Source organism: Lotus japonicus, chromosome 4 (genome assembly GCF_012489685.1).
Source record: "Lotus japonicus ecotype B-129 chromosome 4, LjGifu_v1.2".
NCBI lineage: Eukaryota > Viridiplantae > Streptophyta > Magnoliopsida > Fabales > Fabaceae > Lotus > Lotus japonicus.
In genome coordinates, this window is record NC_080044.1 from 73,580,949 (window position 1) to 73,603,392 (window position 22,444).

Sequence of the window (22,444 nt, forward strand, 5' to 3'; positions counted from 1 at the left end):
AAATATAGTGGGTCGGTGCCTCTTACGATATACTTCGATCAAGTGCAGGAGAGGACAAGAGGGAGTCATGTGTAAAAGGTTGCTTCTTTGGTTTAATATATCACGCACTTACTTATAAATTATGTTTGCAATTGTACGAATGCAACCTTGTAAATGCACTTAACAAATTATGTTGAAATTTGCACGCACTGATGAAACATATCATGATATCAAAGGGGGGTGTATTTCACTGCTAACATTGTTTCAAAGGGGTACGTGTGACGTTTTGGAGACTATTGTAATGTGGTCCCTTTTCAACAATTTCATGGACTTCCTAATAAGCATTCCGATCAACACCTCCTTGCACAAAATAAAGAGATAATAGATAAAGAGTCTTCTTGGCGCAAACCCCTTCTTAACCACTAATCATATGACCAAGAAGGAGATTGTCGACACACATCTCAAAACTAAATTCACCTACGAAGCTGGAAGTATCATGAGTTAAGGTACTCCTTAAGAACTCTCATTCGATTCTGCTATACATTTTTGACATATCAAGCTTAAAAGTCATGACTCAATTCCCTTCCTTCTAATTAATTATCTTTTTCTTCATATAGTGAAAATTCTCAAAATCCACCAATGCACTATCCGTTATAAGATGATTAGGGACAAAAGCAAATTGGGACTCGTCAATTATAGCAGGAAGACAAGACCATAACCTTTTATAAGCAATAGTACTCTTTGTCACCAATTTAAAAAACACATTGCAAAGGTTAATTTGAGACTTTTTTACATGGCTAGTATAGTTTTTACAAAATTTTCCCTAATTAGTGCAACTTTTGTTTTGATTACAAAAGTAGTATAAATAAATTGCCACTTAAAGTGGCGACACCCTATTTTTTATTTGACTTTCTTTATTAGTGACAAAGTCATATGCGTCACAAAATCCTAATATGTAATACAAATGGTATTAGTGACGGTGTGTGAAGTGACATGATTTCCGTCGCAAAATATTTGGCGACAGGGTTTTGTTTGCGACAGAATTATTTTCATCACAAAATCCTAGTGAATAATGAAAAATAAATTAGCAACGAAAATTGGAGTGGGAATATTTCCATTGCAAAGTTTTAGCGACGAAACACTGTTTGTGACGGCAAACCTTCTCAAATTAATAATTCCTTTTTATATTATATACTAGGATTTTGTGACGGACGTTGTTCCGTCACTAAAAAACAAAGTAAAATTATATATATATATATATATATATATATATATGGTGTCGCCACACTGCCCTAGCAATTTCATAAAAAAAATTTAAAAGTGGCGATTTACACTATTTTTGTAATTAAAACAAAAATTGCACTATTTTTTTTTATAAGTTGCACTAGTAAAAAAGTCTTAATCGGATAAAACTCGCTAGCATACATTTACTATTTAACTTTCGGAGTAATTACAAAAAGTGTTGGGACTTTTTAACTTTAGGAATAACAACGAGAAGTGTTTGGTTAATGAAGCTGGGATCTACATTCTCATTTAAGTGTCATATCTTAATACAACTAGTTAAGTGGGATTTACCAAGAAGCTACAGAATTAGTGGGTGCAGCCAGCACCAGCAGAGGCCGGCCATTTTAAATCCTTTACAGAAATTAAGTAAATGTTAAAGATAAATTTGCTAACTAGGTTTTGTCATAACGTATACCATTAATTTAGTGTACGTAAGGCATTACACAATTTATTCCTATTAAAAGAATGCGCTGATCTATATATATTAGAAAAGAACAACTTCTAGCATGACGTGTCGCTCTCACAGGCCAAGTTAGTGACGTGTCGCTCCGAGATTAATTCTCACTTAATTATTTACACGTCAGCTTTTCCACCTCATTTTTTCAATTGCACAGCTCACAAAGAATAAAGGTGTTTCTCTGGCGGCGGCGGAATAGATTTCCCTCCGCCTCATCTCCACCCTCCTCGGATTCTTCCACTTCAAACTTGAGGTCTGCACTCTACTCGACGCTCTTTTGTTTTCATTGAATTGGAACTGCAGTTTATCCTCTTTCTTCGTTTCTCGCCAATCTGTGATTTCGTTTATGCTGTTGCTGCGTGTTTTTATTTTGATTTCTGTGTTTTATTTGCTTCAAGTTTAGAATCCGATTGAGTTGGCTTTGCATGATGGTTTGTCCGTGTTTTCTCCTTAACATTTTCTCATCTTCGAACAACTAGGGTTTCCGAATTCCGATCAATCGGCGCCGCGAAGATGTTTGGCAGAGCGCCGCCGAAGAAGAGTGACAGCACCAGGTACTACGACATCTTGGGTGTCTCTAAGACCGTTTCGCAAGATGATTTGAAGAAAGCTTACAAGAAAGCCGCCATTAAGAATCACCCTGATAAGGGTGGTGATCCTGAAAAGGTTGCTAATCTCATCTTAATTTTCTTCGTTTTTGATTAATTGTTTGTTTTAGGGTTGATTAGTTATCTTAATTGTTTGATTTGGGGTTTTGTGATTAATTTAGATTGCAAAAGGGGTTTTGTGGTTTTGTGTATATTTTGATCGATTTAGGGTTGGAATTTGTCAAAAAATTGGAAATTTTGTTAGTTTGTGGGAAGAATTTGTGGTGGGTTTTGGTATAGTGTGGCACTGTGTTGCTGAATTATTTTGAATTGTGCTGTATAGAAGTTGTAATTCATAGTTTCATTCTGATAATGTAGTGGTAAGGAGTGGTTAGATTGCGAAAGCAAGTAAGGTGAGGCTTGACCTGTGTTTGTCTAATTTATGTTGTAGTTCAAGGAGTTGGCACAAGCTTATGAGGTTCTGAATGACCCTGAGAAGCGTGAGATATATGATAATTATGGTGGGTATGGCTTGGTTAGATTGATTATTTGTAATTTGTAAAAGGCCCAGATAGAGAATTGATTTTTTGTAAGAATGAAAAGGAGGACTTTTGTCTGTGAAAATTTTAGATTTAGAGTTCAAAAAATTAGCATAAGTTCTAAGGCATGAGAATATGGAGAACAAATGGGCAGGGGTACTGTGTTCGTGCTCTGTTATCGTAGCCAGATGCACTTAGGAATTGGAATTCATGAGCAAGATAGGACTTTTGTCGCTTTTTTGAAATAATTTTTGGTAGTGTGGGTGACATTAAGATTCAAGAGCCTTACAATACTTTTTATATGTGCTTAGTTTCTATATGTGTAATCCAGAGGTGTCCTACTCATCTTTGTCATCAACGCGATATACTCTTGCATTACCCAGTCAGTTCTGATTCCTTTTGCCTCTGCAGTACACCTATGTTTTCTTCATACCAATTGGTCTGCTTTGCATGAAACTTTTCTGTCCCGTTTGACATATTCTCATCTTTCTTTGGTGGGAGTCCCTTTTCATCAGGTGATTATTATTATACTAATGATTGGCTGTTTTTTGGATTTTGACTCATTTTTATCAGTCAATGGTTGTGTGGTTTGTTTAGCTTAAAGGGGTTTTTGGTTCATGTGAACAGGTGGTGGTGGTAGTCGAGGGCGGAGGCAGAGACGTGGAGAAGATGTTGTTTACCCTCAATTTTTCATGTACATGACTACCCACGCATTTGCATTTTCTGAACTTTATGGCATATTGTTCCATTTTTTCTCTGTGAAATTTAATCACTTCCTTAAAACTGCTTAAGTTCATTAATTCACTGCCATTTATTTTCCTGTTTGACAGAAGTAAGAAGCACATTCATGTGTGACCAAATAGAAGGTTGCAGTTGCAAAGCAGTACATAGAAAATCATTATAAGAAAGCTGATGAAAGACCTGCAAGAGAGAAAGGACCGGTATCGGTATGTTCAATTTATATTTAGGTTATAATTGTGTGTATGTGACTGATGAGTATTGTAACATGTTAAGTAGTTGTTTAACATACTTATAGACATCTCCTTATAGCTGTTTCAGTTATAATGCTAAAATTAAGTAACCTCTGAATGGCTTCATCTCACTTAATTTCAACATTGGTTTTTCTTCATATTATTGCTTCTCTGTGATTTAGTAATGCTTCTTTCAGTAGCCTATTTGACGAAGTGAAAATTATCATGCAATTGATTTTTGAGTTCTGATAATTTTGAAATAGTTCTCATGTCTCTGTGAATTATTATATGTAAATTGTATTATTATACTCATTTATCAAGAGATCTTGAAAATGCCCCTCAAACTTCTGACTTTTGGGGATCTAGCTAAAGAGGAAAGGTCTATCACTCTATAATGCACTCTTATTTTCCCTTTCCTCAATCTTCTATTTTAAAATGCTTCATTTATGCTTGCTCTACATCAAATGTCTCAGAAATCTTAGAAGGAGATCACAATAGAAATGCAGTTTAACAACACATACCAATTAATACTTTTTAACTAAGTACCAGTTTCTACGTTGAATCTACTTGAATAATAAGTATTTGGGAGAAATTTTTACTCAAAGAAAGCAATTGCAGTAGCTGAAGAGAGGATGAACCAATGTATGGTTTTCCTTAATCTTTGTCCCTTAATCCCTTAAATTTTTTTTGCAAGGTTATATCAGAAGGTAGCTTTAATTAACCTGAGAAATTTTGGGCATGGAAGTTGCATAAATAGCTTCACCCTAGAGCTAGCTTTGCAAATCCAAAAGGGTTTTCAAGAAAGAATTTGTCAAAGTATCTGAATAGGGCAGCTTATTGCAGATTTGGCTGAGATTGTTGTCAACTTTGTAAGATCAAGTTTTGATCTAGTAGTACAACTCTATGTTTTGATGATTACAAGTTAACCTTTTGATATGAACAATTGTGGTACTCTAACGTGTTTTTCTGAGTGTGCTATTTACAGGCTCTGACCTCAACTCAATCTCACACAAATCAGAAGCACTGTGTATAAAGAGTGACCCAAGCAACGCTTTCGCATTCACCATGTTCAGTATGAACAGTGGAAAAGCTTCAGAAGTTCTGAAGCTATACAAACTCTGATGTGGACTCAGTCGCTAGAAGCTCTGAAGATCCAGAAGTTCTGATAACCAAGAAACACTGAAGGTTCAGATGTTCTGATGGTGTAGAAGACTCTGAAGATCCAGAAGCTGAATAGTGGAAACTCTGAAGTCCAGAAGCAAGAAACTCTGAAGGCCATGTTCTTCCCTCTGAGTTCAGAATCAGAAGATACAATGGTCAGAGGATCTGTGCTTTCCCTCTGACTCTGATCAACCGGCTTCACAAGTTCCAATATGAAGTATTCCTCTGATCAGAAGTCTCCTAGGTTAAAAGGTCAAGTCGCTATCCAAGTACAAAAGCAAGTGTACCTTCCTGACGACCTACCTAACGTTCTCAGCCACAGCAGAAGCTGGATTTTCCAGAACTGCCCTCCAACGGTAGCATTTCCCATGCAACGCTCAACCCTAATCCTTGGAGTATATATAGAGGCTGAAGATTGAAAGAAGCGGCGAGAAGAAACTAGCAAGAAGCAATACACACGCGCAAGACATATTCAAAAATATTCTAAGCTTTCTTTCATCTTGTAATTTATTTAGTTTACACTCAGCTTACTTAGAAGCAAACCTTTGTAAACACCAACCTCAAACAGTTGTTTGATTTTCCTTAAGGGACCGGGTAGGTCAGTATCCTTAAGAAGACTAAGAGAGTGAATCTTAGTGGTAGTTCCTTTAGGAGATCAAGGTTGATCGGATCCTAGAGAAGACTAAGAGAGTGAATCTTAGTGTGAGCTAAGTCAGTGTAATTGTTAGTCACTTGTAGGTTTCAAGTGCAGTTGTAACTCTTACCTGATTAGTTGATTGCCTTCATTCTAAGAAGGAAGAAATCACCTTAACGGGTGGACTGGAGTAGCTTGAGTGATTTATCAAGTGAACCAGGATAAAATCCTTGTGTGCTTTTCTATCTTTTATCTTTAGCACTTAAGTTCTCGAAAGATTTGTCAAAATCTTTAAGGTGGTAGTTTTGTACTGAAAACGTTATTCAAACCCCCCCTTTCTACCGTTTTTCATACCTTCAAACTTGCCAGTTGCCACCTGATATCAAGGTATCTTGCTAGAGAGGATGATTCTATTTCTTCAAATATTTTAATAGGTCATTTATCCTCCTTTCTGTGAATCTACTTTGTTTAATTTTATGTAAAATTTAAATTTTTATTTGATTTATGTATTCTATGTTTCTCACTTGAATTGAGAGTTCCATATCTAAGTTGCTTTACTCTAATGAAATTTAGCATTGGATATAAGGGATTTCAGATAGGTGAGAAATTTCATTATATGTGCTTCTTGCCTCAAGGATGTCGATTCTCCTTATTTCCGCACTTCCAAGTATGCCTTTTTTTCCTTTGAAACACTGTTTATTCTATTATTGATAATTTCGTTAATTCTTTTGTATCTCTCTGCAGGTCTGGGATTATACAAGTTTGAATATGTTAGATATGATGCAAGAGATGTAAATAAAGACTTTCTTGGGTAAGTGTGGTCATCTGTTATAATAAAGTGAAGCTCTTCACAAAATAGCTATTGTGTTACTAATTGCAGAAACATGATCACTCAGGTGCGTAGCAGAGAATAAAGTGCTGCATAGTGTCTTATTATCATGTATGAAGGTACTCACATTGTCTGTTTGTGATATGCAGTATGTAATTCTGATATAGTCTTTAAAATCAATTGTAGAAGAAAAAGAATGTCTTTATCTAAGAGTGAGTGAGATTCATTCTCCCGTTTTAATCTGTCACCGCATGCATTTTTGAGATTTGAAGGAAATTGAGTGTGTTTGTGTTTGTTACTAGGTGGAGGTGCATTGGAAGATAATGGGGATGTTGCTGCTGCTGCTTCTGCTTCGGCTTCTGGGAATCATTGTATTCATACCCCTTCTACAACTGTTCATTCATGATTTCTTCCGTATTTTTTACTCTTTGCTGATGCCCTGCACTTAAATAGGTTAGGCTTCTTCCATATTTTTTACCTTCTCAATTGGAAGAAACCAAACATGTTAGTTGTTGTGAATCTTCTCTCTATCTCTTTCACTTTTTCCTCCTTACTCTCCCCCTTTATCCTTTTTGTTCTCTACTTATTTGCTTTCTGTACGATCTTCTCTTTTTCTCTGTTGCCATGATTCTTCCTGACTATAATGAAGCTTAAATGGCCACTCCACATTAAATTGTGGTACTCACTTCATTTTAGGTAGATGTCTAGATAGGTTTCTCTTGGTGAACTTCTATGCCTCAAGATGATGGTTTCAAGGAACTACGATAATCTTGCTTCTGTTTTTTATAAATACTCCCTCCGGTCCTATTTATAAGCATGAAAGAAAAGAAAAATCTTGGTCCTTTTTATAAGAACCAAATGAAAATTTGAGCTATATTAATTATTTAATCTTGATCTCTTGATAAAATTCATTTGCTGGTTCTTCTTTTGCTGAATTGTGGTATCTATACCACTAATTGATCCATGGATTCTTTATTTTATGGTAATTTTGATAGTTGAGTAGGTAAAACCACCATGAGTGACAAAACTCTTCCTTCAAGTACTTATTTCTTCTGCATTGTTTAGTACTTAATCCTAATATTAGTTTCATTCATGTTTGTTTCAGTCCTAATAAGAGAAGGGTGAAGATATGTCATACATGTTGCCTCACTTCCATTCAGGATGGGCTGTGGATCAGGCAATCCTTGCTGATGTAGCAGAGCGAGTGATGTAAATAAAGACTTTCTTGGGTAAGTGTGGTCATCTGTTATAATAAAGTGAAGCTCTTCACAAAATAGCTATTGTGTTACTAATTGCAGAAACATGATCATTCAGGTGCGTAGCAGAGAATAAAGTGCTGCATAGTGCCTTATTATCATGTATGAAGGTACTCACATTGTTTGTTTGTGATATGAAGTATGTAATTACGTGACTAAAAATTATTATGAGCACTTAATTTTTCTATTTTTGTTTATTTTCATTTGACCAAACTCTCTAACTTGACAGCAGCAAGGAGCTTTTAGGTCCTCTCAAGTTAGTAAAAAAGTAGCTTTGAGCTTCAATATACCTGATCACAAGTCAGAAAAGGTGAGTATAATCTAGCTTTCCCACTATGCGATGATGTTAACACTTAATACATGCTTCATAAAACTTAAGAAATGCTGTTTTTTGTTGCTCTTGGAAGATTTCGATAAACAAATAACATGACTTCCTTAGAAACTAATCCATATTAGCAAAGTAATGGATTTTAACAGTTTTCAGCCAAGTATTTGTAATCAACAGAAGGAACTGTATTCTGTAAGTTATGCTGAATCACAAGTTGATAAGCTAATGCACCTTATATGTTAAAAAAATCATTATTTTCACTGTCTCTTATTTATGCTGGTACGTTTAATCATTATTTAGTGCATAATTTATGTTCTCTCCTGTGATATTCTTCTGCTGCTATAGGTCTGATTGCATTGATTTACTGTCTTTGTTTGTTTCATGTATGAGTTAATTGGAATCTCATCTTGAAGTATTGGTGTTGTGATGTTGCTGCAGGACTATTACAGTGAATATCCAGTAACTCTTCCTTTGAGGAGACCATATTCAGGAAATCCAGGTTGTTATGTAGCCTTCTTGCAATGTAAGTAGTTTCATTCTCATCCAATTTGCATTTTCCATGGTAAGACATGGTTCTTTAATCTAACATGAGTTATTATTTTAATAGGTAAACTTACTTCAAGTTATTAAGTGAATTGTATGTTTCATCCTGATCTGAACTCTGAGCCATGTTAATTTCATTTTCTTATTGCTATACTGATTCAAATTTAAGACACTGTCGCAAATTGGCTTACGTGAGAGAAATTATACCATTTTTAAGAGGGATGGGATATTGGCACTGGAAGATGCTCTCAAAAGTTTTCAAGCAATTAACTCATTCTTTCACACAATTATGAATTCTTTATTCTAGGCATTCAGCCTGGATAGCACAAGTTATCATTATTTATCTTCCCTGTTTATTTTTTATATGTAGATTGACTTATATTTTAGACATACCTTTTACATTTTTTGGCTTTAAATGTGGTTCAATCTCTATATAATATACTTTCTCAAATTTTACATATTCTCTCTTTTTTGGTTCACTATGCAGGTACGATTACTACATGGATGTGTATAATTTCATCTGAAACATAAAGCTCATATGGTTATGAAAAGTATGTGAAGTACATACGGTGAGTGGACATGGAACAGAGAAAATACATGGGAGAAGAAAGCATATAGCAGGCTATTGCATACTCCTGTTATGATAGAACTTAGAAGCTGTCATATGCATATACAAGATATGTTAAATTGAATGTGTTTATAACAAAAAGAACAAGTTGAATTGGGATTTCAAGATAAGCATTAGTGTATGAAAGATTGAACTTATTGTGAAGTACTCCCTCCGTTTCAATATAAGTGTCATTTATAGAAGATGCACACATATTAAAAAATGCAATTAATTTTGTTAACTTTCTAAAACATATCATTTGTTTCCCTATTTTACCTTTTACAATGTACTTTTATCTCTCCTTATTTATTCTTCTAATAGGTAGTTTCATGTGAAATTTGTACTACATAACAATAGTTCTTTTTTTTTTGTACAAATCACGAGTAAAATTATTCTAAGGGGAGGAACAATTTAACATAAAAAAAACTTTAATGTTAAAAATAAATTTTCAGTATATTATACATAACTTTTTGAATAATTTTAGAAGTAACTCTATATAAAAAGTTGTGTGAAATTTTGCAAGTTGTGTGATATTTGTTGTGGTTCTATTTTGTTGAATGCTCATCTTTTTTAGTCTCTTAATTCTAACAGGTAAATAAAAAAAAATCAGCAAATATTGATTTAGGTATATCGAATTTGTTATGAATACAATTCAATATGATACATGCCTAAATAATAAAAGTAAAATTTCCCGTGCAACGCACGAGTAAAAACACTAGAGAGTTTCTTAACGTGGGTGACGGAACAGTTAGTACCATAGACGAGGCTGAAACCACAATTGAGATTCCGTCAGATTTGTTGATTGGACAAGGTTCTGATCCTCTTCTTGAATTGATTAATTTTACTTATCTGAACTTAGTGGCGAACTTGGAAAATGATACGTACTTCCAAGAAAGAGTGATTCTCGCCCCGACCCTCGAGAGTGTCGAGCAAGTCAACAACTACATGTTGTCAAAGCTTCCTGGTGTCGAGAGAGAGTACTTGAGCTATGATACCCCATGCAAATCAGATGAAAATTCTGAGGTTGATGCAGAATGGTTAACCTCTGAGTTTTTAAACGATGTTCAAAAAAGTTTTGGAGGAACCGGAAAAACTTTTGTGTAGAACACACTGTCTGCCGCGGTGCGATCTAAAGGTTTAATTGTTTGAAATGTTGCCTCCAGTGGGATAACTTCTTTACTGTTGCCCAGAGGGAGAACTGCCCATTCCAGATTCTCAATACCCATCTCAATAAATGAAGTCTCCATGTGCAACCTTCGTCACGGGTCGCTTAAAGCTGAATTGCTCCAAAAGGCGAGTCTTATTATGGGATGAGCCGATGATGAACAAACGTTGCTTTGAAGCGTTGGTCAGGTCTTTGAATGACGTTATGAAAACAAGAGCAAATTACGGCAACGACAGGCCTTTCGGGGGTAAGGTTGTCGTACTGGGAGGGGACTTCAGGCAAATTCTTCCGGTTATTTCAAAGGGAAGCAGAGCTGATATTGTGGGGTCGGCCGTAACTTCGTCATACTTATGGAAATATTGCAAGGTCATGAAAATGACGGTGAACATGAGATTACGGAGCGCCTCATCCTCAGCGTCTGCTGCAGAGATAAGAGAGTTCGCTGAGTGGATTCTTAAGGTGGGCGACGGAACGGTTGACACCATCGACGAGGATGATACCACGATTGAGATTCCGTCGGATTTGTTGATCGGACAGGGTCCCGATCCTCTTCTTGAGTTGGTCAATTTTGCTTATCCGGACTTAGTGCCGAACTTGGAAAGCGATTGGTACTTCCAGGAAAGGGCGATTCTCGCCCCTACACTCGAGTGCGTCGAGCAGGTCAACAACTACATGCTGTCAAAGCTTCCTGGTGTCGAGAGAGAGTACTTGAGCTACGATACCCCGTGTAGGTCGGATTAGGATTCCGAGGTTCACGCGGAGTGGTTCACCTCTGAGTTTTTAAACGACGTTTAGTGCTCGGGAATTCCAAACCACAGACTGATATTGAAAGAAGGGGTTCCGATCATGCTTCTACGAAACATAGACCAAGCGGGCGGTCTGTGTGATGGGACCCGGTTGAGGGTCACCCATCTTACTCAGTATATAATTGTTGCGACTGTTTTATCAGGAATCAGGCTGGGTAAAACTGAGTACATTCCGAGGATAACCTTAACGCCTTCTGACTCTGGTCTTCCCTTCAAGTTCTCTCGAAGGCAGTTTCCGGTGACTTTATGCTTCGCGATGACTATAAACAAGAGTCAGGGCCAGTCCCTTTCTCATGTCGGTTTGTACCTTCCGAGGCCTGTGTTTACTCATGGACAGCTGTATGTCGCTCTCTCAAGGGTCAAGTCTAGAAAAGGACCGAAGGTGCTCATTGTGGATGAGCAAGGGGTGGTTTCGACCTCCACGCGCAATGTTGTCTACAAAGAAGTTTTTGAGAACGTGTGACCGAAAATTGACGCGCGTGATCGCGCTCACTGCAGAGTAACTCGGCTACTGTTTATTAGACACCGAAAAACTGTCCCCTTATATGTTTTGGAGAATTTGAGCTTTTGTTGACCAATCTTCTTATTAGTTAATCAGTCGTTTGCTTCGCATTTCAGACACTTTTATTTCATCTTTGTTTATTATTTATTCGGCCGCATGAGTTTCAAACAAGTGATTCAATTTAAGACTTTTCCGCCATTATGCTCAGCGTATTAGACACTTCAATTTCATTCGTTATTTAATATATTTTAAATAATCAACGTATTGACTCACGTATAAAAAATAACGTATTCGTTGATGTATCAAATACGATAAATCCGTCCCCTTATATGTTTTGTAGAATTTCAGATTTCGTTAACCAATCTGTTTATTAGTTAATCAATCGTTTACATCGCATTTTAGACTCTTATATTTCATCTTTGTTTATTATATTTTAAAAAATCAACGTATTGATTCATGTATAAAATACGACATATGTATTCCCCGTGCATCGCACGGGTAAAAAAACACTAGTAATTGTTAAAAAAAGAATGCGCTGATAATTGTTGATTTTAGAGTGATTAAGAAATAACAGTAAAAAATGTTTAATAATGATGTATTTATAATTTAGTGACTCGGAATATTCGTCCCACAAATGTGAAAATCCCTTAAAAAACTTCCTTACACATAAATTCAAGAATCAAATTCACTACCATATACTTAAGAAATTCAAGTTCAACTTAGTCGACCTACATATGTTTGATATATATATATATATATATATATATATATATATATTAATTATTGCTTGATCATTACCTTTTAAGATTAAAAAAATAATGCTACAACCAATCATCAATAAATCAAACTAAAGTAGAAGTTTGGACCACAGAGTCTGCAAATACCATTGTCCTTTGCGATCAGGATCATGACTCAATGCTAGTTATAGGCTTATATAGCTTTGGGCACAGGAGACGTATACCTAGGTTTCTCTAATTGTTAACCTATTATGCTATAGTATCATTTTCCCCCATTTTTCACACTTTTATAGATGCACTTTCAGTCCATATAGTGAGGCTGATATATATTATTTTAGTTTCTCAACAATATTAAAAATATTTAGTTTTTTTTATCTTTTCTCAATTGATAAAGTAAAGATTTAGTTTTAATAATTCAAGACAGGCATTCATGAGAATAATTTCTCACATAAGCGATAAAAAATCGATCAATAAACTTTTTACACTTTTTTTTTTGAAAAATTATGTTAAGTTACTCTTTAAAATTTGATGATGTAATTATTCCATAATTTTAAAGGATTAGTATCGTCTTATATCTCTCTCTAAGAGCATCTCCAATGCAAGGTTCTTAGTTCTTATTTTTGAGTTAAGAACTAAGAACTTTACCATTGGAGGTGCTGACATGGAGCTCTTAGGGTCTGTTTGGATTGGGGGAGGGGGAAGGAGTTGAGTGGAAGGAGGGTGAGTTCCATTGTTTGTTTTATTTAAAATAGGATGGAAGGGAGTGGTAAGTAATGGTCCAAGTTCCATCATGCTCCACTGGTTTCCTTCATATTTCCTCCCCCCAAAATTGGATGGAAAAGAATGGAAAGGAAAACTGATAATCTAATTAAGTTATAAAAATACTATTTTACCCCTTGTAACCTCCCTCCATAACTCCTCCATGTTGTGACGTAATTTTCTGCATTCACGTTCAGGTTGGAAAAAATTGGTGGGAGATGAGAAAAAATCTGCGCCATCTCTGAATCATTCACCCTTGTTCCTTGCTTCTTCTTGCGATTTTCTTCATTGGTTGTTCCTGCGTTTTTGGTTGCGTTAATTTTACATCTAATTCCTAGTTCATTATTTAATTTTAAATTGATGTCTACACTGAGATGTTAATCCCTAATTAACATCCAATTTTGCATCTTTATCATACACTTTGAGTATTAATGTGATTTGATTTTTTTTTCTTTCGATGCAACATGATAATTCAATTGATCCCACTCCAAAAGTTGTTAAACTTGGCAATCATGCTCAAAGCTATTTGCTGGATGATGTCGTTAAGTACGGGCTTATTAATCTAGAATCAATTTAGTTTGTGCAAAGGTTTATTGTCCCTTCCAATATAAAACAAGGGCAATATAGGGATAAAAATTTCATTATTCATTCCGCTCCGTTAATTACCCAAACAATGTAGTGGTAACTTTCTTCCGTTCCATCATAAAATACTCAAACAAAGAAATGAAGTTTTAATTTCATTCCGTTCCGCTCCATTCCGTTCCATTATATTTCATTCCGCTCCGTTCCGTTATGTTCCGTCAATCCAAACATAGCCTTAGTTCTTAAAAATAAGAACTCAGTTCTTATATAAGAAGTTTTACTTTTAGAGTTCTTAGCTTAAAATATTAATTATTTCTCTCTCATCCAAATTACTTTATTACTTTATGAGTTTTGTTTTTTACTTTATGAAAATAAAAAGTATAAATAATGTGGTTGGTGGGACCAAATGAATAGTGGTAAGAACTAAGAACTCATGGTTGGAGCAAAATTGCTTGAGAGTTGCTTAAGCACATGTGGCAATACGGGTCCACATGAATAGTGCTTAGAACTAAGAAATAAGAACTAGCATTACAGATGCTCTAATCAACAACGTTTTCTTTTAGAAAAATAGGATAAGAGACCGGAAGCTCTTCATGCGGTCCAATGAAATGTTAAATAATCAATAGAAAAGGACATCAATCCTTATTACAAATCCACATCTGAGACTTTAAAGTTATCCTGAAGTCCTTACAATTTCCAATTCACTAATAGACTCCAACAAGATGGGGTCAAGTGAGCTTAGATTTACCCTTGCTTGCTTAAAGAACATTGAAAAGATTCATGGATTACCTATCATCCATAATTTAATTCACACATTTAATTTACAGTAATCAAAGTGTACTATTATTAATTGTAGAAGGCGACTGACTCAAGGTTGGATGGTGTGGTTAGAGTTGCGGTTGAGTTTGGCTATGGCAGTGTTGTAGGTTCGGCGAGTGCGTCAGGTGGAGCGTTTGGGTCTTCGCGGGAGGGGAGTCGTGGCACTCCTTTCATTCGCATACTAGATGGTTCGGGCGTTGCGTGTCATATCTTTGTTGATGATGAGGTTCTTAAATTTGTTAGGACGGAGGATAAAGTGTGTATTTTAGACGAGATGAATTAGTCTGAAGATTATGCAAAAGTGATTCGTTTTATTGCTCGGAATTTTGAGAGGAAGATGCATGCTTTGTGGCTGCCACCGGATTACACTCCCTCCATTGCGAGTGTGGGGCATGAGGGTGATGTTTCTTGCTCTGACTTCGTTGTGCGTGATATTGATACGCCCGAAACAGAGTCGGACAGTGCTTTCATGTCTGACGCCGATGGGTTATATGGTGAGTCGGTGGTTCCTATCGTCCCCCCTGGTCAGTGCGTTGTGTCTTCTGCGGTTTCTTTGGACGTTGTATTCTCTTGTTTCAATGTGTTGTCTCGGGAGGAGCAATCGGCGGGGGACGAAGGTCAATGCTACTGATAAGGGTTTGGTTGAGGCTGAACCTTCTTGGTGTTTCAGTCGAAGAGGCAGGGGCCGGAGAGGCAAAGGCCGGCCCAAGAAGAAGAAGGTACTTCAAATCTTGATAGAGTGACATGTCGGGTGTGGTAGAGTCTCTTGTAGATGTTGAGAGCGTGAGCTTCCGTCTACAAAGCAAAATCCTGATTGCATCTTTGAGAGGGTGCGGGGCATGCTAGAGACAAAGAGATTTTGTGGAGTTGTGTTTTCCAGTATTGACGAGGAGGCTCTTTAGGCTTGTGTGGAACATCTCAGAACTACTCATCCGAAGAATTATGGAGAGTCTAGGAGTATGTGTTGACTAGTTTGCGATCTTTGCGGTTTTTGTGTATGTTGTAGGTTTTGCATTTTTTGTTTTTCGTTGTGTTGCATTCGTTTTACTTTACGTTGTATTGAATCAATTGTCGAAAAAATCTATATTTCGACTCCTTACACATTCAATAAACTTTTCTTTTAAAAAATTTTTCAAAATAACATACTCCCAAAATCATCAATATACAAATGCACTAGTACAAATGAAAAGTGAGTTGAACAACTATAGTGATTAATTATCTCAACAGATACAGTATTCAATCATCACTTATCAGTTGCATAGCATTAAATCATCATAAGCCAAATGAGCCAATTAATAATAATAATTAATACACCACAATTGCTTTTAATTTTCTTTGCTTCTCCAGCACCCTGATCTGTTTCTTCACAAGGTTGAGCTCAGCTGTTTGGAGGTGTTCCATTTGTGTAGAACATTGCCAAACACATCATAGAATGCAATCTCAACTTGAGTTTGAGTAATCTTCACAGACATGAATCCTTGACCATCGTGATACAATTTCATCTCTTCGGGCACCCACCATTTCACATCACCCTTCCATGCCTTAGACCCACCACCGCTTGTCAAAAATTGAATTCCACTGAAGTTCATGTAAATGTAATGCACACATTCAATATTTAATTTTGACAAAAAATTTACTTGATTCAATGTATATATAATCGTGACTCTGATCTGATTCTTTCACTTGTGAGTAGTAATATGCACCACTTTAAATATTAACAAACCTGTCAAGACTGCTTATGTGCTGTAGGCAGTGATCGTGTCCATTTATGAAAAGGTCAATGTTGTTTGCCTGAAAATCAATTAGACACTTCAGCAATTCATGGTAGCTAAGTATAGTCTTACAATTTCACCAAAACCAAAGAAAAAAAAATTATATCTTGTATACAGGTATTTTATATCTCGGGTACAATTTTACGGAAATGGCATATATAGCATCTAAATAAAAAGAAACCATATTAATAAAAGTTTACCTCCATAAGGCACCACAAAATATTAAAATGTACCAAATGCCTTTTTGTTTTTTGGCCGTAATGAGATATAGGCATAGATGTTCACCCAAATCAAGAAAAAAAAAACCAACAATTTGATTATATTCATGTTAACGGGCCTTTAGGCAACCCAATATCTTAACGGGCCTTTAGGCAACCCAATATCCCAACACTGCCCATTCGGTCTTTCTCCTACTTTCATTTTTACTAACAGGCCTTTAGGCAACCCAAGAACCCAATACCACCTAGCTACTTAAGCCTTTTTTTTCCTTTTATGATAACAACCCTTAATTTTTCTTTTTTCATTGGTGGCATGTTAAGTCGGATTTGCCCACAATTTGAATTGTCCTGAAGTAATCCTGGAATCAGACAGTCAAATTCTCATTGATGCTTGCAATTCAGAAGAACTAATAGGGGAAGCTAGTGCAATCTTACAGGATATTTTCTCTCTGAAGAGAAATTTCCATCGCTGTGTCTTTGTCTGGACCAACAGAGAAAGGAATCAATCAGCACACTTAGTAGCTAAGCTCTGCATGCAGGGTTTTTTGATGGAGGATTGGTTGTTTAGGCCCCCTCAGGAGTTGAGAAGAGATCTTGTAGAAGATGCTCAAGCAGCAGTGATCAAACATGGCTTCCCCAGCTCTTGATCCTACTAATGGATTCTAAACAATGATCTGGAGATAGTTGGAGTCTTTAAAAGGATACCTCTCGGATGCTTTCCACATCTCCCCTGTAGAGTAGTGTGTAAGTGAGGAAGAAGATGGTTTTCAGCTGGTTCATGTCTTGGTTCCATCTTCTCCTGCCGTATGCTTAGCCTCACCATCTGGAACCTTCATTGTCCATTATTGTATTTGGAAACTAGTGAGAGTGGTTGAACTCTTCAAAGCAATATTCAAAGCATTGCTGTGTCTTCACGTGATTTTGCTTTTCGATGACAGAAGGGGACCACCTCTAGAATCTCTTAGTGGTGTAGACAGCCTTTGTTTTTTGATTCCTGCTGTCCTGTAGTGCTGGCTTTTTTGTTATATTCTTCCCATCTCTTTCTCTGTTTCTCCCGTTTGTGGGCTCGGCCTTTGGGCCTTTAATCAATCAATTCCACTTTCAATGACCAAAAAAAAAAGTCGGATTTGGATCATCTCAACCCAAACTTCTCTCTGAATCCAAGATATGAACCGTTGATTTTAAATCCATCGGTCCACACAATTTTGCCGCTTAAGCAATTGTCTCAAATCACAACTTAGAGTTTAATTTAAACCATGACTTTTTTAAATCGTTGGATTTAAAATTAATGGTTCGGATCTTGACTTTAGAGAGATTCATTCAAAGAGATTTGAATTGAGAGGATAAATGTTCCTTTTTTTGTCATTTGAAAAAAAAAAATATATCTAAGTCAAATATAGGTAGTCTTATTTGAATTAGTAACGTTTATGTTTTAGTCGGAAAAATCTTCCAAAATGAACTTAATTTTTCTGTACACAAGAGTCGAGCTCAAAAAAAAAAAAACACATCGAAAAGTTAAATTGCATCCACTGGGGATTAAACTTTGAACCTTCTCCTCCCTAACGTAACTCATATATTACTCAACTCTTACCACTTGAACTATCATTCAGGAACAACTCAAAAAATTACTTAAGGATGAATTAAAATGCATCACTCAAACCAACTATATATTGATAAATAGTGGATATAAAATATAAATGGTTATTTTCGAGCCTCTACCTACAATGGTTAATCTTAGGGTAGGAAAAACATTAGTTATGCATTATTTATATTTGACTTTTGATGGTTCTCTACATATCTAGGTTTATTTTATTGAATAAATTGAGTTAGACTTAAATTTAAACTTGAATATACAAATAAGTAATGTTAATTTTGTTCAAACTTGTTATTCCGTATTTCTTTTTATCATTTTCTATTTTTATTTATTTTATAGTACTAAATTAAATATCTATTATATATCTTAAATTATAAAACTTCTACTTAATTATTGAAAACATGTAGTATATATACCTCAAGACTTGGGAGAAGCTGGTTAACAAGCTCTTTTGTATCACCGTGGTGCCCGGCACTTCTAATTGCATGGTGACCCACCACAATCTTCCATTTTGCATTTGATTCTCTTAAAGCCAAATCCACATCCTATTCAAATTTCATGTGCTCAATAGTTAACTAATTAGCAATTAACAATGAAAATATAAAGGTTAGGCAACATATCCATGTTCTGGTGATTCTTGTTTTATTTTTTAAGAGATTCTTCAATTTTACATTACTTTTTCAATAAATTAAATGATTAGTGTCTAAACCTCGAGGATGTTGGAAATGTATTGTTCTCTAGGCCCTATGCCACTCCAATCATAGACATGGTCTTCTGGTTCAGTAAAGTATTTGTCCACAAATGGAGTAGTGTCTACAAAGAAAAACTCTGCAACTTCTGAAACAAATTAAAATGGTGTGTGAGAATACATATATCAATAATTATGCATCATTTTCACATTGTAAATCAAGACCGCAGGTTCAGAGTTTTTATGGATGAAAGGGAATCTTAAACCTAATTGTTTTCACTATAATGCGATGAAACAGTTAGGTTTAGAATTTCCTTCATAAAGAGCAATGAATAAGCTAGTCTTCACAATGTAAACACGACCGCACATCTAATATTTTAAGGGCCCGTTTGGTGGCCAGGACAGGATAGCATAAGACAGGATAATAATCATATCATGGTGTTATCTGTTGTTTGTTGCGCCAGCAGGATATGATAATATTATCCTGTCTCATATCCTATCCTGTCAATCATGGGTAAAAGTTGTCCTGAGGGGGAGCTAGGATAGAACAGGATAGGATACCAGTTATATATTTTATTTTAGTATCCTAACTCCAAATTAATTTATATTAATATTATATAGTAATTTATAATAATATTAATTAATAAATATAAAATATTAATTTAACTAAAATAAAAAATAAATAAAATTATTATTCATAAATAGTAAAATAGACTACTCACTTACAAATATTAATTTATTAATAATAATAGACTAATTTAATATTTTCATCTCCTACTATTTAAAAATTATTTATCTACTTATATAATAATTTAAATATAAAGTATTTTTGAAATAATAATATTTTTAATTCAGTTAATTTTTATTGTTTATCACGTGTCACAACTAAGTGAAAACCATTGATTAAAAATATTGATTTTTTAAATAGTAATAGATTAATTTTTTATTTTCATCTCCTATTATTTAAAACTACTTATCTACGTGTATAATAATTTATAGTTAAAATATAAAGTACTTTTGAAATAATAATATTCTTAATTTAGTTAACTTTTATTGTTAATTATCACGTGTCACAACTAAGTGAAAACCAATTGGTTAATTGCATAATTTTATTTGAAATATAGGCTATCTTCAAAATAATAAAATAGGCTAATTAATAAAATTTAAAATAATTTTATTTATTTTAAAATATAGACGCATTCATGAAAATTTAAAGGAATTAAATTTAATAGAATGATCAATTTTAAATTTATTTTTTATTCAAATATAAATCTGATACATTTTTCCTTATCATATCATGTCTTTATCATGTGCACCTCAAACACAGGATATGATAAGAGTTTATCCTGCTCTTATCCTATCATGTTGCTATCCTGTTCACATATCATATCCTATCCTGACTACCAAACGGGCCCTAAGCACTTTAATTTATAGATCGAAGCAAAATGGAAAAAAAACAAAAACCTGCATTGACAACATAGGATCTCAAACAAACCCATCTCTTATCAAGATTTGTGAGAACAGGACTCAGCTGTGCCTCAACATCACCCCTATAATCGTGGTTGCCCAAAACTGCAGAGATTATCACCATAAAATTAATTAAAGAATTTAATTAAAAATACATGAGATATATCCACATTAGAAGAATTTAAATAAGAAGCATTCATGTCAAGATTCTACTTTTAGATTTGAACTCTTACCATTATACCATGGCTTCTGCAAGCTGGGAGCAGTGTAGATTTTGGTGAATGAGTAGTTAAAGGCTGCATCATCTATCCCTCTCAAACCATCATCATAAAAATTATCACCGGTAGAAATCACAAAATCGATGTCCAATTGCTCTCCAATTACACCCATCTAGAAAGGAAAAAAAAACTAAATTCATTTTAGTTTCTAGAATAAATGCAATTAATTAAGTAAGCCCCCTTACTTCAGCATAATAAAAGGATAATATTCAAGCCAACCCCTTGCTTCTTTCGTATTAATTATAATTATAATGTTGGGAGTAATGTTGAAGGTCCTTTCAAAAAAAAAATGTTGAAGGTGCGTGTGGTGGCCTCTGATTTGTCAACTATAGCTAGAATTTTTTTAAAAACAATCATGATATTCACCCGTCAATAGCACGGACTAATTCATTCGGGTACTTGCACTAAGTGATTAAAGGTTAGTCACAAAAACGTGCTCTATTATCGAACTTTTGATCTCATGGTTAAGAAATGAGGTGAACAACCAACATGACACACCTGTTTTTCTAAGTTTACACTTAAGTATATATAAATGACCAAGATTCACGTGTATACAGGCATTATATATATCCTACCTGAACCGCAACTTGAGATTGGTTGTAAGCCCCTCCTCTTCCCCAATCTCCAATCACCAAGAAGCTCAAAGACCCGTCTGGTTTAGGTGCTTCTTCAAACCGCTCAAGCACTGCCGATGAATCAACTACCAAACAAAGCGTTATGGTAGCAAAGAAAACAAACAGGCCCATGGTGATGAGTTGGGAGAAAGAAAGGTAGCTAGCTTTGGGTAGTGGATATATATATATATATATATATATATATATATTTGGAGAGAAACTAGACACTATGACCTCTTTATACTAAGGCTTCAAGTGCCAATAATCCATCCATGTGTACAACTGGAGAACCGAAAACTACTCGATCTATGGGGTCCATTTCTAGATTATAAATCTTATCATTGGTATATGCTTCTCAAAAGAGTTCAACTCTGTATCTTATAAATCAATAGAAAAGATAAAACACGAAATCATGGTAACATAAAATATTGTAGAAATGAACATCATGCGTGATTACTATATAGATAAGGTATCATCTTTTCAGATGCAAATATGTGTACATTTACAAAATTACAAGTCATAACAAACATTGAAATTCTTTTTTAAAGAAGAATGATTGATTTCTATCCTTTCTATAAAAAATGACAGTTAACTAACACGCTACATCTAGGGTTAATAATACATATGAGTAATGATTTATACACACTTTATTTATTTTTTCATCTCATTTTTATATTTTTTTTTCTATTTCTGTATGCATTTCCTATTATATCACATCTCATAACACTCATTTTTTTTATCCATATATGGTAAAGGTGAAAGTTATATGTGTTTTTCTTTTTCTTTAAGCATTTGTTACCAAAAAAACACATTATTAATACAATACTGAATAAATTTTGAAAAGTTGTATGAAAGGTTTGTCGTGAATGATAATTAAGAATCATTCTAAGTGGATCAGTTAATTATTGTCACGTGCTATAATAATTATTTAAGTGGTATAATTGAAGAAGTTTGACACATGATTTCAATTGAACCTATCCTCCTTCTCTCTCAATATATATGTAGTTTATTTTTTTCCATGAACAATCCATTATTGTTTTTTCGTGTGGGTAAAGCCATTAGTTGCTATTCACCAAAAAAGCCATTAGTTGCTGTGAGCTTTTCATTTATAAAAGTTTATTTGAACCCTCAACCACTTATTTAAAAGATGAAGTGTTGGAACCACGGCATTAATTCACATATATTTTTGTTTCTTAATTAATTTTTTTGTTACATCGAAAAGATAAATTGCGCCCTTTAGAGATTGAACCCTGTACTTACCTCACCCG

General features: G+C 34.8%; 3 protein-coding genes and 1 long non-coding RNA gene across 16 annotated transcripts; 3 read left to right on the forward strand and 1 right to left on the reverse strand.

Moving 5' to 3' along the window:
- The first annotated feature begins 1,988 nt into the window (after positions 1 to 1,988).
- Positions 1,989 to 4,796, forward strand: LOC130715175 (uncharacterized). 3 transcript variants are annotated; one of them, XM_057565248.1, is made up of 6 exons: positions 1,989 to 2,386; positions 2,759 to 2,828; positions 3,258 to 3,361; positions 3,474 to 3,540; positions 3,680 to 3,793; positions 4,522 to 4,796. In XM_057565248.1, exons 1-5 carry the CDS (start codon positions 2,234 to 2,236, stop codon positions 3,748 to 3,750), a joined length of 465 nt encoding a protein of 154 aa, XP_057421231.1. In that variant the 5' UTR covers positions 1,989 to 2,233; the 3' UTR covers positions 3,751 to 3,793; positions 4,522 to 4,796. The 3 variants fall into 3 exon arrangements, 2 of the variants coding, with proteins under 2 accessions (XP_057421231.1, XP_057421230.1); XM_057565247.1 differs by having other exon boundaries at positions 1,991 to 2,386; positions 4,512 to 4,796; XR_009011568.1 differs by having other exon boundaries at positions 1,993 to 2,386; positions 3,677 to 3,793; positions 4,512 to 4,796.
- A 228-nt stretch (positions 4,797 to 5,024) lies between these two features.
- LOC130715177 (uncharacterized) lies at positions 5,025 to 9,404 on the forward strand. 11 transcript variants are annotated; one of them, XR_009011571.1, is made up of 10 exons: positions 5,026 to 5,999; positions 6,199 to 6,279; positions 6,357 to 6,423; positions 6,509 to 6,560; positions 6,744 to 6,894; positions 7,547 to 7,670; positions 7,756 to 7,807; positions 7,927 to 8,007; positions 8,464 to 8,548; positions 9,056 to 9,404. It is a non-coding gene; the product is annotated as an uncharacterized LOC130715177 (long non-coding RNA). The 11 variants fall into 11 exon arrangements; XR_009011572.1 differs by having other exon boundaries at positions 5,027 to 5,999; positions 6,208 to 6,279; XR_009011574.1 differs by lacking the exons at positions 6,199 to 6,279; positions 6,509 to 6,560 and adding an exon at positions 6,591 to 6,653 and having other exon boundaries at positions 5,025 to 5,999; positions 6,357 to 6,508.
- Positions 9,405 to 10,409: 1,005 nt separating this feature from the next.
- Positions 10,410 to 11,609, forward strand: LOC130713342 (uncharacterized). The gene is made up of 2 exons (XM_057563114.1): positions 10,410 to 11,044; positions 11,159 to 11,609. The coding sequence occupies exons 1-2, from the start codon at positions 10,410 to 10,412 to the stop codon at positions 11,607 to 11,609; spliced, it is 1,086 nt and encodes a 361-aa protein (XP_057419097.1).
- A 4,110-nt stretch (positions 11,610 to 15,719) lies between these two features.
- LOC130714366 (purple acid phosphatase 8-like) lies at positions 15,720 to 21,369 on the reverse strand. Its single transcript, XM_057564263.1, has 7 exons — positions 21,138 to 21,369; positions 20,518 to 20,674; positions 20,282 to 20,389; positions 18,839 to 18,966; positions 18,546 to 18,674; positions 16,269 to 16,336; positions 15,720 to 16,123 (listed from the first exon to the last, which is right to left on the reverse strand). Exons 1-7 carry the CDS (start codon positions 21,306 to 21,308, stop codon positions 15,910 to 15,912), a joined length of 975 nt encoding a protein of 324 aa, XP_057420246.1. The 5' UTR covers positions 21,309 to 21,369; the 3' UTR covers positions 15,720 to 15,909.
- Positions 21,370 to 22,444: the final 1,075 nt, after the last annotated feature.

Coding starts and splice junctions, on each gene's coding strand:
- LOC130715175 (XM_057565248.1), top strand. CDS start 2,234: ATGTTTGGCAGAGCGCCGCCGAAGAAGAGTGACAGCACCAGGTACTAC. Junction 2,829..3,257: donor TGAGATATATGATAATTATG/GTGGGTATGGCT, acceptor TTGCCTCTGCAG/TACACCTATGTTTTCTTCAT. Junction 3,362..3,473: donor TGGGAGTCCCTTTTCATCAG/GTGATTATTATT, acceptor TCATGTGAACAG/GTGGTGGTGGTAGTCGAGGG.
- LOC130713342 (XM_057563114.1), top strand. CDS start 10,410: ATGAAGTCTCCATGTGCAACCTTCGTCACGGGTCGCTTAAAGCTGAAT. Junction 11,045..11,158: donor CTTCCTGGTGTCGAGAGAGA/GTACTTGAGCTA, acceptor TCCAAACCACAG/ACTGATATTGAAAGAAGGGG.
- LOC130714366 (XM_057564263.1), bottom strand. CDS start 21,308: ATGGGCCTGTTTGTTTTCTTTGCTACCATAACGCTTTGTTTGGTAGTT. Junction 16,337..18,545: donor AGCTTCTCCCAAGTCTTGAG/GTATATATACTA, acceptor ATTGATTTTCAG/GCAAACAACATTGACCTTTT. Junction 16,124..16,268: donor CACATAAGCAGTCTTGACAG/GTTTGTTAATAT, acceptor CATGAACTTCAG/TGGAATTCAATTTTTGACAA.